Genomic DNA, 17382 nt, shown 5'->3' on the forward strand with positions numbered 1-17382 from the left:
GGTGAGGAAGGCCATTTGGCACTTTCGCTTCGTTCTTGCATTGAATGCTGCTGTCCCACCAGATCGGCATTGTCCTACTTTCTGTGATTCCAGAGTTTTTACTATCCTACCCAGTAACCATTCCAAGTCATCAGTCCTGGACTTTACGGGGCAGCTTTTAGTTTTCATGCACGTGGGGCTGTTGGATCACTGGAGTGTGGTGAATACAGGGAGGGACACACACACACACCCTGACAAAGCCTGCTGTGTATACCCACGTGCAGGTGAGAACGCATTGCCTAACTTTTTCTCTTGTGTTTTCCCAGGCCTGGCGCGACGAGTCCCAGGGGAAAGTCTCCAGGACCAGCCCAGTGTGGCATCAATCCCTTGCCGTATTTCAGAGGGAACATGTCACAGCAGGTAAGGTTTTTTTTTGGTATGTGTTCCCTCTTGATTTATGAAGTCAACGGAGAGTAATATCGGGCATGGGGTGTAAAACCGGCATTCTACCCAATCCTGTGGGATTCCCGCCCGGCGCATCAGGTTAAAATCATCTCCAAAGACTCATTGCGTTGTCTTGTACTCTCAACTCATTCTATCCCAGGAGCTCGAAACTTCGAAACTTCCTTCAGAATCTTCCCTTCCTCCTCGGGGCTGCAGTCTTTTGAAAGCCAATGTTTGCATTACCTAACCATGACTTGTTGATTTGCATTGTCTTTAAATTTGCCACGCTCTCCGCTGTGGGTCAATAGCCTTCACCTTGGCTTTTCAGTAACAATAAACTGTGAGCTCCCGTGGAGCGGATTCCTCCAGGTGAGTAAATGCTAGGTGCCAAATGCAAGCACTGTTGAATTCTGCCTGAACCGCACTGGCCTTTAAGCTGTGGCTGTAGCTATACTGGTGATCTCAGTCCGATACAAGTTGTTATTTTGCAAGACAGCCCTCTTTCCCCATTCCAAATTTTACTCCTAAAGTAGCAACCCCCAGCCAACAAGACCACTAAATTAATCAGGGTTATTTGCTTAAATCTTTATTCTGCATTCCTCCTGGCTTCTGCACAGCCAAATGAACTAACCCCAGTGTACTCTCCCACAGACACCATGCAAAATCTACAGCGAAAGTGATGTATCAGCACGTATACGCTTTAAAACTGGGGTTTAAAGACCCTAGTCAAATGCTAACCTTTTGTATACACGGCCACTTTGAACTGTAAGGTTCTCCAGGGCAGCTGTTGGTGTTATCCTGCACCCACCTTGCACCCCTTTGCAATCAGGGCGCATTAACTGATTGACATGAGCAGCCTCTGTTTTATATTCATCACGCTTTTATCCAGCTTGACTTCCAGTAATTCTCACATCTGGCAACGCACGCAAGGCATTGACCCAGCTCATTATCGGGTAGTCCCTGAGCTCGAGCCAGCATCTCTCGACATGGCTGGGATACCTCAAACACCCTGGTTGTTTACTGTTTGCTGTTGGACCAGGTTGGGAGGTCTGTGGAAGAAACAAATTATCGCCAGGCTCCTGCTAGCTATCTATTGACCCCTGCTATGCACGTGTGGAAGCTGGGTCAGGACAGGATCAAACTCAGCTGTGGTGCTTTACAAAGGTCGAATGACCTGCCGTTTGATGTCTAGGTTCAAAACTGAAGGGACATTTAGTGCAGATGGGAGCAGGAAGTTGCATTGGGGCATAGACAGATTAAGCGAGTAGGCAGAATTATAGCAACTGGAGTTTAATGTGTGAGGTCACCTACTTTGAACATGAGAAAGAAAATAATACTCAGCTGGAGTATTTAATTTTGCGCCCCACATTTGAGGAAGGATGTCAGTGCCTTGGAGAGAGTGCAAAAGACGTTTAGTAGAACGGCACCAGGGATGAGGGACTTAACGAAGCTGGGGTTCTCCTCAGAGCATTGAAGGTTAAGAGGAACTCATGAACGGTTTTTATTGAGTAAAAAGGAAGAAGCTGTTTCCAGTGACGGGAGGGTCAATAGCCAGAGGATGCAGATCTAAGGTGATTGGCAAAAGGACCAGAGACGATTTGAGGAAACACTTTTTTTTTTTACAGTGAGTTGTTGTGATCTGAACTGCACGGCCTGAAAGGGTGATGGAAGCAGATTCAGTGGTAACACTCGAGAACTGAATAAAGACTTGAAGGGAAAAAACCTACAAGGTTATGGGGAACGAGTATGGGGTTAATTGGATAGCTCTACCAAAATTCCAACATATACACGATGGGCCAAATTGCCTCCTGTGCTGTATCATTCTATGAGAAGCTAAGAACTATAGCGCAGCAAAGGGATTTAGGCGTCCAAGTACATATCATTTAAAGCTAGTGAACAGGTACAAAAAGCAATCTCAAAATCTACTGGCACGTTGGCTAATATCTCTGGGCTGGATTACAAAGGGGACAAAGTGATACTTTCAGTAGTATAGAGTGGCCATAGTATTCAGTAGTAAAGACTCCCCCCTGCGGGGCTAACTCCTGTCTCCTGACGCTTCGACTTGCCCTGTCCCGGACCCAGTGCGCTACAGTCATCAGTGCTTACGCCCCAGCACTCGATGCCCCAATACCCCACCCCCCCCCCCCCCCAATCTTTCCCTTTGACACACACAATTATTTAGTGCTTTTAGAAGATGGAAAGAAAATTGGAGCTGGGAGAGGGAAATTACTTTCAGTAGAACTTCCTTTGGTGCAGGCTCCATCAAGGACAGGAACATGGATGAGCCCAGTAAATGAACCCACCATCGGTGCGGCAACTCGTATTCCACACGCAAGAGAAGCCGCAACAACATTACCAGGATGGGGGAATCAAAGTCCAATGTGAAAGCGTTATATTAAACAGATCTCGCTGTCGTTTTTAATGGGGTATGGTAGATTTTAAAAGGAGCTGCCATGTTCAGAAAGAGCTGAAAGACATTTAAGCATTTTTAAAGTGTTATGATTTGTGAATGGAGTGAAGGGGACCTCTCCTGGGTAAATGCAAGTGAGCTGAAGTATGTACAAATAAGGTGATCGAGAAGAACAAGTCTCTTGACAGACCAGCTCAAACCCTGTTAAATTGGCTTTTTTCTACACCGATGCATCATTGTAAGCCTGGGTGCTTCATTTCTAAATTCCTCACTGCCACATGTTAATAATTGCTGGTCGATACTACTTTAAGGCAGCCAGCTGTTTTAAAATTAAACATTGGCGCGTGTTTGATAAAGTTCTGCTCTAATTCAATTGGGAGGGGTTTTTAAGAAAAGGTAAAAAAAAAAGTCCTGTAAACTTCCTTACTGCTCACAGCTTGAACTTATCCATACAGTTGGAATCTCAAGATTAAGGTGTGATTTTTGGCAATGCAGAATTAGTAAGAGTTTTTTTTGTAAGTTTTTGAAATGTCGCAGCCCAGAGTGAGTGGGAGCAGAGCCTGGTAAATGTCTGCTTTGCTCTCAGATGCCATCTTACGCCAGCTCGAAGGTGCGATCGCGACCGTACCATGGTGCAAGCCATGCAGCGCCACTTCACGACCCCCTAATCCAAGCGGCTCGGAACACCTATCTCCCGCCCTGCCCATTCCTGCCGACCAGAGTCCCCTCTGGACCAACCGATGGGCTCCTTCCACCCAAAGCAGCCAAGGAAACTGACGAAGACGCTAAGGTACGAGGTGGGGGGGTGGGCGGGCGTGCGTGGTGAGGAACATTAAATGTGCTACTTGCAACACGCCCACAACCTGCCTCCTTGTTGAGATAGAGATTCAATCTGCCAGCACAGTGCTGCCACGGGGCTTATTTAATGTAGATGCACCAGTACTTTATAGAAAAAATGAAACTGGAGTCGGTATGTTTTAAGGGTAGACGCGTGATTTGTGTGGTACACTATTGGCTTAAATTACATTGCTCACCAGTCACAGTGCTGTAACTACCAGTACTTCATTCTCTTCATAATGCTCTCTCCAGGCACTACTTGATTCTGGAAGGACCCAATCTATAATTGCTCTGTCAGGTTTCTCCCCCCCCCCCACCACTGTTCAAGTGGCCACAGTTGCAGTGCATCAGTTATGAGATGAGACTTGAGAAACTAGAACTCTTCGAATTAAAACTGAAAGGTGAAGAGGCATTCTTAGGTGTTCAGAAGATTTTGATAAAGTCGAGGAAGGAATTTATTTTTGCTCGTCAATGAATTGGTAATTCAGATCATTACCAAAAGAACAGAGGAGAATTTGAAACCTGTAAGATTCGTAGGAAATAGTGCAGGAGCAGGCCCTTCAAGCCTGCACCGCCATCCAATATGATCATGGCTGATCATGCAACCTCAGTACCCCACCCCTGCCTTCTCTCCATACCACCTGATCCCTTTAGCCGTACGGGCCACATCTAACTCCCTTTTGAATATATCCAACGAACTGGACTCAACTTTCTGTGGCAAAGAATTCCACAGGTTCTGAGGGAGATTGACCAGGTATATGCTGAGAGATTGTTTCCTCTGGCTGGAGAGTCTAGGACGAGGGGGTATAGTCTCAGGATAAGACTGAGATGAGGATGAATTTCTTCAAACAGAGGGTTGTGAATCTTTGGAATTCTCTACCCCAAAGGGCTGTGGATGCTCAGTTGTTGAGTATATTCAGAGCTGAGATGGATAGATTTTTGCGCTCCTGAGGAATCAAGGGATACGGCGGGAAAGTGGAGTTGAGGTGGAAGGTTACCCGTGATCTTACTGACTGGCGGAGCAGGCTCAAAGCCGAATGGCTGACGACTCCTAATTCTTATATTCATGTTAGGACCAGAAATTTCTACCAGAAATAACGGTGGAAGCAGAATCCACAATAGTTTTAGAAAGGGAAGTAAATATGTCTTTTTTTTTTTAAAGAAATTTAACATCATGTGGGGGTAAGGGTAGGGGAATGGGACTGAGTGGAAAGGTATTTCGATAACACACGTGACAGGCCAAATGCTGTCATTCTTTGATTCTAATGTATGAACATATTTCACGGCAAACATAATCCTGGCAAACGCTTTGCAACCACTTACTCCGAACCTTGCAAGCACTTAGCTTACTAGTGGTGTGTTTTTGTTAGGTGGCACAATGCATCACCAAAATAAATGTCACCACAAAGATGCAAGTCATTGGTTGACACTTGTGATCTGCCCGTGCTGAGTCCCCTCAGTGCCAGTGCTGAATGTGGGAGGGCACGCAGCAGGTAGGGAGGTGCAATTGCCTGGGTCCCACACCCGTGGTCCTCCCTCCAGCAGCAGGAGAGCTATCGGCCCACATCGGGGGTAGTGTGGGTTGTGGAGCGAGAGCGCCATTCAGTCAAGAATATTGTCAGTCTTTCTCTTTGTTTGATCCAATGGAGTAATTTTTCAAAACTGCACATTTTTCTTTGAGGGTTGGATTTATTGCAGCTTAAATAGAAATGTTTTCATTAGCATTGTTCTCCCTAAATTTTCTCCCATTTATGAAGACTCTGATTTATCTGGGGGTTCAGTTGGAGGTTACCAGATGCCCTCTGTTAGGGTTGTTCAAGTAGGCTTTCTTTATGTGGGGGCTTTGCGTGTTCTTGCCTGATGTCCACGTGCATGCACTTTCTAACGAGCATCACAGGATTGTGGATCAGGATTAGGAGCTCTGGCATCCCCAAGGGACACTGCTCCTGGCTGGCTGAGCACAGACCAGGTATCAAACCTGGCACCTTCTGGTCTGCATGGTTCTGTATCCGACCAGGCCTCAAACCACTGGGATGTCGGAGGAAGCTGTCAAGCAGGCGTGTCTTATTTTTCACATTTGAATGTAGTGCCTGTGTTGTGTTTAACCAACCTTTTAGTCTTTACAGGTGGAAATGGGGGTCTGCTCTTTAAGGGATATCACAGCTGTTCTTCGGGTTTATTTTTAAGTTTGAAAGAACAATGGATAAATTCAGCATTTTAAAAATATATATTATATATATATATTATATATATAATATATATTATGTCTGTCCTCTGCTGATTATATTTGTAACATTTGTGAAACTGGGGCAGTTTAGCTTTGGATTGTGTGAACTGGTCTTGGCAAATATGTAGGTTCAGTTCCTAGGGACTCTGCATGAACGCATTGCATGTTACAGTCATGTTTCCAATCTTGACAACTAGCGACCCTGCCCCCCCACCCCTCCCCCCGCTAGAATGCACGTTTATAGACATTGGGTTTGGCAGTGATGCCCTTCACAGTTGAATATCCTGCAGACACTCGCTGTCTAGGATCACTTAAGTGAGGTACTATGTGGCTGCTAGCCCCCATACAACTGTGCACCAGTAAGAGATGATAATTTAAATCACACTTATTTTTTTTTAAGTAATTTTGGGAAAATACTCAAGTACTGCTTCCATTTCCTTTATACCCACCCCCTTCAAGAGATTAATGGGCCCCTAGTTTCTGACGAATACCAGCATGCTGTGTGCATGGCCGAATTGCGTGCCGTCACGATAAACTCTGCTTTTTGTTTTTAATTTCCTGCCAGGCAAAGCAGCGGGCAGAGGTGCTGCAGAGCACGCAAAGGTTCTTCGAGCGAGTGATGATCCCCCGCAGCGGCAACGCCGGCCCGCCCCCTGCCAAGGAGCACCAGGACGGAGAGAGCGCGCCACCACACAAGGACGAGAAATCTTCGGGCAACACCAAGCCGGTGCGGACGGGGCCCATCAAGCCCCAGAGCATTAAGCCACAGGATGAGAAACTGTAACGAATGGCCGGAGACTGCAGCCTCTCCAAACTGAAAAGATCTACATCGAAGGGGGTTTATTTGTCTGTCTCAAAGGAATATGGCTTTAAAAAAAAGAAAGACGAAACATTACTGATTTCAGTGGACTACACGAGTTGTTTTGCAAAAAAAGAAAAGAGAGCCATCTCCAGCGATAACTGGATTGAGAGTGAAGCTGAACTGGGAGGAAGGAATGGGGGAAGGAAGAGGGTAAAAGTCCTTTTTTTTTTAAGAAAAGAGAGAGGTCTAGATTTCTCTACCATAATGAAGCATTCATCTTATTGGTAACTAGTAAGTCCTTGTAGATCCACTTAATAAATGCCAATCCCTTATAAGGCAGCTGCTTTCTTTGTTGAGGGACAAAGCATATAATGACTAGAACTGGTTTGAACACAAGGTGTTTAGAATAAGAGGGCCACTTGATGAGTCGAGCATTTCAAAAGTAATGCAGACAGATCTCTGTAGCTTCTGTCTTGTCTATGTTACAAAAAAAAACGGTTGTGAATGTTTGTAAATAGTGGTAGATGGGTACAAATGACCATTTGCGTTACTGTTTTTACTCTGTGGCCATCACGCTGTTGAGATGCAAGTTTGGCGGTGCTGAGCAACGTAATACACTCCAGATCAACAAAATGTCTGTCTTTCTTTTCCTCTCTTTCCCTTCCCCCCCCCCCACCCCAATCCCAGTTTTACAAATATACTGTGGCTTTTTTTTTTTACATTCAGTTTGTTGGGTTATTTTTTTTCTCCCCTGGTGGATGCTCTCTGTTGTCAGTATCGCCAAAGCGCAGACATCAATCGTCGCAAAGGCTTCAAAAGAGTTTAACATTAACTATTTCAAATACAGTACTACTCGCGCGAGCACAAAATAAAAAAAAAACACTGGTGGTTATACAACAGTGTCACATGCTGTCCTCGAACCCAGGTCTTCCCTTTTGCAGGCTGTGGCATCAGATTTGCAACTATGAGTTGGGAGAGCGCAGGATTATTTTCCATGCCCTTCCCCCCCCCCCCCCCCCCCCCCCTCCTCCTCCCTTTCCAATACTTGACTACCAGGAGAATGTGGTTTAGTTACAGGTTCTGTGAACTGAAAGTGTATGGGGGGGTGCAGTAGGGAATCATTTTCTAAGCTACTGTCCATGATGACGAGCATCCTCACCAAACATGGCCTTCGAAGCCATCACGTCCCGAGTGTAGTCCATAGAGCGGCGGTGCTCAAACCACCGGTCGGAAACTACTCAAAAGTCGTAAAATTCGTCACGGGTGCCTGTACCGATCGGCACAAATCACTGAGTAGTTTGGGGTGTCTGTAATCCGTTGCATAGATGGGGGAGGGGGGTGGAAGAATTGTGTACACTACAGCATTTAATGGATTGTTCCCTGTAGCAGTCTGTGCTGATCACCCAGTTGCTATCCAGAATCTGATATATGCTATACAATCTTCCAGTCTCTGCCTCAAGAGTTTTCTTTGTTTCTTTTTGAGGGCAAGGAAGGGAGGACAAAGCTTGAGGTTTTCGGATATCTGGAAGCTGCGGGTCGGAATAAATGCTCTTCAAAGAAGTGTTTGAAACACCAAACTAAAACGCAATTATTTTTCGCGGTGATCTCCTTTTTCTGTGTGGTTGTTACACTCATGCAGCCTGGAGGTGGGGGTAAAATACTACAGTTGGTTAATACTTGGACGGATAAGTTGCTAACTAGTGATTTTGAAAAGTAACATTACGAGTAAACTGGGAGAGATTTTCTTTTTGGTGGGAGCTGCTGCTTACAGGTGTGCACAGCCTGTGCTCCCCTTAACAAGTAGTTATGAACCCGCCTGCTCTATTTGGAATAGTTAAGGGGGTTGGGGGTGGACATAAAGAGCATTTGTAAGGACCAGGCCCACTGCTGTAAAGACCCCTTGCCCAACTTGAATGGCTGCTGCAAGGAAAATGACCTGTTTTGTGAATTCAACCCTTTTCAGTCGGAGATTCATGACGCTGGAAAGTACATCTTGTGTGTACTTCTTGAAGTTAGTCTAGTTAATTGAGGAAATCCATACCACTGACTCCTTTTTGATTTAGGGAAAAAAAATATATATTAAAACATTTTTTTATAATGGAGGGGGGGTGTGTGAGGTGCATCTTTCTATTGAATGGGACAACTGGGTGGGGTGTGGAATTGGTTCGAAAATGATGTCTGTGGATGGGGAAGTACTAGGTCCTCAATGGTGACACGTGTAGCCCTGTAAGTTCTCAGTACAGTATCATGGCAACTCAGTGGGGTTAAATAAGTGAATACTACACAGGAACAAGAAACCGGTAATGCAAAAGGTAGGAGCAAGTCATCACTTTGGGGATTTTGTTCCCCTTTTATATGGCAGTTTGGAATTGTGACAGGGCTATATCGACTTTTCAGAATAAATAGTACAGGGTTTTAAATGACTCTCAAACTGCATAGTATGTTGCTGTGCAATATTGCTTGTTTTGTGCCCTGAGTGCACATTTTTGTATGAATCTCCTACTGAACAATATTCCAAAAGAAACACAGGGGTGAGTTTCTGTCTTTTAAAGAATCGATCGGGAGATAATGCTCAGGATGTCGTCTTCCCTTTTGCGCCGCACACCAGCCTAAATCCAAAACCAATTTCTCGGCCGCCTTCAGCTGAATTCGGGGAGATTGTCTTTACCTTTCCAGGCATATCCCTCGATGGGGAACTGCTGGCTCTTGGGAGCCTGTTCGCGCCTTTTTTTTTTGCATGTCGCTTCTCCTGCTGTGACACCTCAAAGGTTCGGCAAAGGAGTGTGCTACCCAATCCTGCAGCTCCCACCCGCATCTTCATCGGGCCAGCAGCACACCGGAATGTCTACTCCCTCTTGCCTGCTGTTTTGAGGGCAGAGACGTTGAGTGCCTGGATATCCTCAATTCATACTACTTAGAATTATGGGCGGGGGGGGGAAAAGAGTTCATTATATTTCCATCTTGGCCAACATTACGAGACACCTTTTTTTAAAGATTTCTGCAGCAGTACGCCAAGACCTGGGTAACCTATATCCAAGCTCAGAGTGCAGATACAATTCGTAGGTGACAAAAACAGCACACGTTCCTTCCTCACTTAACGCTGCTTTTTTAAATTTAAAGTTACTGCAATTCATCATTGCTTGGTAATTTTTATTTTAAGGTATTATTGCAATAATCCAAAGCACCTGGCACAACTACTGCAATGCTCATTACGGAAATACGATGCTTGTCGGAGCTGACGTACTTGTTAAGACTGCAGGTAAGGAGGTGAGATTGCAAAAATCTGAGCCACTGCTTCAGAATGTGCGTCAGACCTGCCTTTGCAAAGTCCAGGGCGGAAATAGCAGTAAACTATTTAAGATATAATATAATGCCAACGAGTGACTCTGGGGTGTATTTCAATCTGGGGGTTTAGATCCGTAAAAGTGTTCACATACGCATGCTAGTCATCCAAAACGTTGCTAACTGATCGAATGACCGCCTCCGTCTTTCAGCCAAGTTCCCGGGTTAACGCGGGGCAGAACACACGGGACGACCAGTTTTCCGCCAAGTCCTCCGTCGGCTCCAGTTTAAAACCGAAGTAACCCAACGGCTCCACAGTGTGAAATGCAAGGGGATTCAAAAGGCCAGTCCGCATTTGTACCACTCTATCGCTATTTGTAAACTTTTCATGTTCAAATAAAAAAAGGGAGGGGGGGAGGGAGGAAATGCAAACAAAGGAGAGGGGGGGAATGGGGAAGGGAAGCGATCCTTCTTTTGGTGATTGTGTGTGACCTCATTTGTGACGGGCCAGAATTGTTCTGTGAAGTTTCACTAGTTGAAAAGCTCTCTGCTGCCTCGTTTACCTGGCTCCAGTTTCATGTACTGTCACACAGTGTAATTTATAATCCTAATAAAAACTGGCTGTTCCTAGGGCTGCAGCAAACTCGCTCCTCAATATTTTAAATTGCAGCTTTCTTATTTTTTTCCATGTAAAAAAAAAAAAAATTAGAGGTGACCAACAGCAATACACAAAGCACTGACGACTGGCCCTTGGATTGCTTCTTCCACAGCCCACGTTACTTCTGTCTATCGTGGACTCAAACCCCCACCCCGTTTAATCTCCTTCACAAAGGTTTTGTATCAACACTCCTTGATTCCCCAGTGGCAAGCAAGCAAATCGACAGAATTCGTCCATCCCTGTATCTTCACTCGGGACTCCACACAATGTTCAGGCCTGCTCCACCATTCAATAAGAGCACAGCTGATTTTCTACCTCAACTTCGCCTTCCCTATACCCACTTCCCTTGATTCCCTTAGTATCCAAAAATCTATCAATCACTGTCTTGTGTTTATTCAATGATTAAGCATCCTCAGCCCCCTCGTGTAGAGGTTCACAACCCTGTGAGTGAAGAAACTAATCCTCATCTCAGTTCTAAATGGCCGCACCTGAGACTGAACCGTTTTCTAGACTGCCCAGCCAGGGGGAACATCCGCACTGTCAAGCCCCTTAAGATTTTTACATGTTTCAATGAGATCACCTCATTCTTCAAATCTCTAGGTAATGCAGGCCTAGTCTGCTCAATCTCTCCTCATAGGATAATCCCACCATCCCAGGTATCAGTCTGGTGAACCTCTGTTGCATTTCCTCTAATGCAGGTATATCCTTGGGTAAGGAGACCAAAACTATACAATACTCCAGGTTCGGTCTCACCAAGGCCCTATATAATTGCAGTAAGATGTCTTTACTCTTACTCCAATCCTTTTGTAATAAAGGCTAACATATTCTTCCCTCAGTAGCTGTCTCCTGTGGGAATATAGGATTGTCCCAGCCTCAACTATCCCTATAACCTAGAATTCTATTTCCATCCAAGAATTCATCCAGTTCCTTTTTAGAAGAGTTGACAGCCTCAACCTTGCCAATTGCTTCTTCGGAGTCTGCCTGGCACACGTTACTTGGCAAGGAGGTAGCGAGTACTTTGAAGCTTACTTGAAGCTTGTTCATTTTGGCCCCATGCCCCCTCCTGTTCTTCTTCGGCGGTCCCTCGAATCAAGGGTGACTTGCTTCCACGCCAAAAAGGGATGAGTTCATGGGGTGTTTCTACGAAGGACCTAATATTCCAAGCCGAAACTGCGTATTGAAGGGTGGAAGATGCCTGTGCATGGATTTTTTTTAACGTGTGGTGGCCGTTGCACACCAGCCACTGCACGGGCTTGACAGAGCTAGGTCTTGGTCCAGTAGCATGGATTAACTAAGATGACTGGAGACCAGCTCTGCTGCATGAAGCTAGCGTGCACATATATTGCAGTGTGGGCTGGCCTGTGCTTTTTCTGGGCCTCGAACTCCCGCCTCTCCTGAGCCCCGATTACATCACTCTGCAAGCCACTCCTGCTGTACCTGCCCGTGCTCCAATCACCAACCTGGGTTATGGTGACGTCCAATCCAGTAGCTCTTTTCAAAGTTGTTGCCCTCCCGGACTGGCTCGCGCATGCGCTCTAGTACAGTGCTTCCTCTTCAGTCACAAAGCTTGCCTACTTCTACATCATCTGCCTCTCTAACCCAAGACCTTTACTGCCTGACATGAGCTAAAGCCTGTCAGTCTTTCTGTGACTTGAGTCCCAGTATCATTCTCACACAAAAACAAAACACTGATGCTGAAAATCTGAAATAAAAACAGAAAATGGTTAAAAAAAAAACGCTCAGCAGGTCAGGCAGCATCTGTAGCGAGAGAAACCGAGTTAATGGTGCAGGTTGATAATCTTTCATTAGTCCCAACAGCTCTGATGAAAGATCATTGAACTGAAACGCTATCTCTCTTTCTCTCCACAGATGCTGCGTGACCTGCTGGGTGGTCTCCTAGTCTTATATTTGCATGAATATAGAAGATTAAGGGATGATCTAATAGAGATGTTTAAGACGATTAAACAATTTGATAGGGTAGAGGGAAACTTTCCTCTGGTGAGGAGACTCCAGAACAAGGGAACATAACCTTAAAATTAGAGCCAGGCCATTTAGGGGTGATGTCAGGTAGCACTTCACACAAACGGTAAAGGAAATCTGGAACTCTGCCCCAAAAAGCTATTGAGACTGAGGGTTGAAATGAAAATGTCAAAACTGAGATTGATTTTGTTAGGCGCGATACTAAGGGTTATGGAGTTAAGATACAGATCAGCCATGGTCTAATTGAATGGTGGTACAGGCTCGAGGGGCTAAATAGCCTAATCCTGTTCCCATGAGTATTTTCCAGCATTATCTCAGAATCATTCTCTCCTCTCATTCCAATGCATCTGTCATTTTGAAAATAGGATTTCCAAAGCTGCAAGCATTGTTCCAAAAGACAGGTTGCATTGAAAGTACATGCTAGCGAACATGTATGTGGATGAAATCTGCTGTTTGCTCGAGGTTAACACTTAAAATGTTTAAATCAAGGTACATTTTATTTGTATGAACTTTTTAGATTTTGCAACAAAGATAATAGTCATTGACTATTTTGTATGGGAGAGTGCCACTCTCTGAAATTTAGGTGTGCTGAAAGTGAAAAGTATTCACTTAACTGCAGAAAAGATTTACGAGAATGATCCCAGGGATGAGGGACTTCAGTTACGTGGATAGACTGGGAAACTGGGGTGGTACTCCTTAGAGTAGAGTAGAGAGGGGATTTGATAGAGGTGTTCAAAATCATGAGGGGTCTGGACAGAGTCGATGGACACTGTTCCCATTGGCGGAAGGGTTGAGAACCAGAGGGCACAGATTTAAAGTGATTGGTAATAGAACAAAGGCGACGTAAGAAAAAAACTTTTTTCCTCTACGAGTAGTTAGGATCTGGAATGTACTGCCTGAAAAGGTGGTAGAGGCAGACTCAATCGCGGCTTTTAAAGGGGAATTGGATAAGTACCTGAGAGAAAATAATTTTCATGGCTATGAGGAAAGGACGGGGGAGTGGGACTAGCTGAAGTTCTCTTGCAGAGAGCTGGAACGGGCTCGATGGGCCGAATAGCCTCCTCCCATGCTGTAACCATTCTATGATGTGTTTTATGGCTGTTTTTAAATAATCACCTTCCTGCATCACATTCTTTCCAACGTGTGAGCACATCTCCCTCACAGAGCAATCCTTTCATATTTAAGCCAATGTCCCATGAAGCCACCTTATGTAAGCGGGACTTTATTTGAAGGGGTAGAAGGAGGACTTCAGTAATCCTGCCAAATTCCAGCTGTATTTTCTGTTTGGAATTTTTGAGAAAAGCTGTGCAATCTTTGGAAGCCACAACCCAACTCATGGTGCCTTTGTCGACTTGGGATTTGACCCACCTCGCACGTGTACTTAATAGCCCATCGACCAGAGGGACGCAGAATAACTCCAGGGTCAATGTCCTGAAGAGCTTTGTGCTGCGTGGGTAGATGGACTTCGCTTTTATACTGAGCCTCCCTCGTTTCCTGTTGGCAGCAGTGTGTTGTGTTGCACCAGGTAACTGTTTGTGTGTTTTGGCCCAGTACAGCTGCTGCTCAAGCTTTTGGTACTCCAACCCTTTCTATTGTCCAACTGCTGGAAGAAGATGCAGAGCTCGTTCGTGCCAAGTGGGAAGCTTTCACAATCCAGTTTTATTTTTTAAACAAGGGCACCGAGGAAGATCATAGAAAGTAAATTCCAACTTTTCTAAAGAAAGAACTTGCATTTCTATAGCGCCTTCCTTGACCTCGGTGCGTCCCAAAGCGATTTACAGTCAGTGATGTACTTTTGAATTGTAGTCACTGTTGTAATGTAGGAAGCGCGGCAGCCAATGTTTGCACAGCAAGCTCCCACAAACAGCAATGTGATAAATGACCGGATCATTTTTTTTTTAGTGATGTTGACTGAGGGATAAGTATCGGCTAAGATGCGGGGGTGAATTTCCCTGAACTACTTTGAAATAAGCACGTAGGAAATAGGAGCAGGAGTAGGCCATACAGCCCCTCGAGCCTGTTCCGCCAATTAATATGAAGATGGCTGATCCGATCATGGACTCGGGTCCACTTCCCTGCCCGCTCCCCATAACCCCTTATTCCCTTATCCGTTAAGAAACTGTCTATCTGTCTTAAATTTATTCAATGACCCAGCTTTCACAGCTCTTTGAAGCAGTGAATTCACAGATTTACAACCTTCTGAAAAGAAATTCCTCCCTCATCTCAGTTTTAAATGGGTGGCCTCTTAGTCTAAGATTATGCCCCCTAGTTCTAGTCTCCCCTATCAGTGGAAACATCCTCTCTGCATCTACCTTGTCAAGCCCCCTCATAATCTCATTCTTCTGAATTCCAATGAGTAGAGGCCCAACCTACTCAACCTTTCCTCATAAGTCAACCCCCTCATCTCCGGAATCAACCGAGTGAACCTTCTCTGAACTGCTTCCAAAGCAAGTATATCCTTTCTTAAATATGGAAACCAAAACTGTACACAGTATTCCAGGTGTGGCCTCACCAATACCCTGTATAACTGTAGCAAGACTTCCCTGCTTTTATACTCTATCCCCTTTGCAATAAAGGCCAAGATTCCATTGGCCTTCCTGATCACTTGCTGGACTTGCATACTAACCTTTTCTGTTTCTTGCACCAGGTCCCACTGTACTGCAACACTTGACATATTTTCTCCATTTAAATAATAACTTGCTCTTTGATTTTTTTTCTGCCAAAGTGCATAATTTCTCTCACTGCTCCATCTGCCAAATTTTTGCCCACTTACTCAGCCTGTCTATCCTTTTGCAGGTTTTTTTGTGTCCTCACATTGCTTTTCGTCCCATCTTTGGATCATCAGCAAACTTGGCTACATTACACTCTGTCCCGTCATCCAAGTGATTAATATAGATTGTAAATAGTTGGGGTCCCAGTACTGATCCCTGCGGTACCCCACTAGTTACTGATTGCCAACCCGAGAATGAATCATTTATCCTGATGCTCTGTTTTCTGTTAGTTAGCTAATCCTCTATCCATGCTAATGTATTACCCTCAACCCTGTGAACTTTTATCTTGTACAGTAACCTTTTATGTGGTACCTTGTCAAATGCTGTCTGGAAGTCCACATCCACTGGTTCCCCTTTATCCACCTTGTTCGTTACATCCTCAAAGAATTCCAGCAAATTTGTCAAGAATAAATCATGCTTACTCTGCCTGATTGAATTATGCTTTTCCAAATGTCCTGCTACTGCTTTAATAATAGGCTCCAACATCTTCCCAACGCAGATGTTAGGCTAATTGGTCTATAGTTTCCTGCTTTTTGTCTGCCTCCTTTTTTAAATAGGGGTGTTACATTTGCAGTTTTCCAATCTGCAGGGACCTCCCCAGTATCCAGAGAATTTTGGTAAATTACAACCAATGCGTCTACTATCCCTGCTGCTACTTCCCTTCAGACCCTAGGATGCAAGCCATCCGGTCCATGGGATTTATCCACCTTTAGTCCTGCCTTTATCTTACTGAGTACCACCTCCTTAGTGATTGTGTATGTTGCTCCCCCCCCCCCCCCCCCCCCTCCTATAGCCCCTTGACTATCCACTGTTGGGATATTTTTAGTGTCCTTTACTGTAAAGACTGATACAAAATATTTGTTCAGAGTTTCTGCCATCTCCATGTTCCCCATCACTAATTCCCCGGTCTCATCCTCTAAAGGACCAACATTTACTTTAGCCACTCTTTTCCTTTTTATATACCTGCAGAAACTCTTGCTATCTGTTTTTAAATGTTGTGCTAGTTTACTTTCATAGTCTTATCTTCCCTTTCTTAATCATTTTTTGAGTCATTGCTGGCTTTTAAAAGCTTTCAATCTTCTGTCCTCTCACTAGTTTTAACCACTTTGTATGCCCTTATTTTTAATTGGATACCATTCTTTAGTTAGCCACAGATGGCTATCTTTTCTTTTACACCCTTTCCTCCTTACTGGAATATATTTTTCGTGAGAGTTATGAAATATCTCCTTAAATGTACACCACTGCTCATCAACTGTCTGACATTTTAATGTCAGCAGCCAATTTTTGCACAGCAAGCTCCCACAAATAGCAATGTGATAAATGAGCAGATCTTTTTTAGTGATGTTTATTGAGGAATAAATATCGGCTGAGATGCAGGGGTGAACTCCCCTGCGCTACTTTGAAATAGTGGCGTGAGATTTGTTTTGTGTCCAACCGAAAACACGGTGCCACAGTTTAATGTCCTATTTGAAAGATGGCACCTCAAACAGTGCATCACTGCCTCAGTACTGTAACTGGGAGTTTCCGCCTAGATTTTTGTGCTCAAGTCTCTGGTGTGGGGCTCGAACCCACGACCTTCTGACTGAGAGGCGAGAGTGCTGTCCACTGAGCCACAGCTGAGATGTTCCCACCCACCAGTGAGTTCATCTTTACTCCCTTCTTACAACTGTGGACAGAATAGTGAGGTGCCACACTATTGGCTGGGCCTTGCAGGCAGAATGCAGCTTATCGAAAAATCACGTGCACTGCCAGTGACTGCTTGCTGTGCATTTGACATCGATGGAAAATCGGGCAGCCTCAATCCTCGGGAACATACTCGCACAACTGGTTATGGTCCCAATGGCTCAGTAACTAAACACGCTGGCCTGTATGGAATTGAGCCTTGCAGTCCAAGAATATCCTAGGTTTGGAGCTGATTAATTGATGTAAACAGGATGGTATTTGTGCCAAGCCTGCACTGTATATGTAGATTGGTAGGAGGGGGAGAAATCA

General features: G+C 44.8%; 1 protein-coding gene across 5 annotated transcripts in view; it reads left to right on the forward strand.

The window, feature by feature from the left end:
- Positions 1-6928, forward strand: part of LOC139229752 (protein PRRC2A-like) — a 182332-nt gene extending 175404 nt beyond the window's left edge. For 4 of the 5 annotated variants that reach the window (XM_070861308.1, XM_070861312.1, XM_070861310.1 and 1 more), the window contains 3 exons: positions 306-399; positions 3420-3623; positions 6463-6928. In XM_070861308.1, the coding sequence (XP_070717409.1) occupies positions 306-399; positions 3420-3623; positions 6463-6681 (517 nt within the window). In that variant the 3' untranslated portion in view covers positions 6682-6928. The remainder of the gene's footprint in view (positions 1-305; positions 400-3419; positions 3624-6462) is intronic. The other variant, XM_070861311.1, reaches the window with a different exon arrangement.
- The last annotated feature ends 10454 nt before the right edge of the window (positions 6929-17382 follow it).

The sequence above is a fragment of the Pristiophorus japonicus genome, chromosome 19 (genome assembly GCF_044704955.1).
Source record: "Pristiophorus japonicus isolate sPriJap1 chromosome 19, sPriJap1.hap1, whole genome shotgun sequence".
Taxonomy (NCBI): Eukaryota; Metazoa; Chordata; class Chondrichthyes; family Pristiophoridae; genus Pristiophorus; species Pristiophorus japonicus.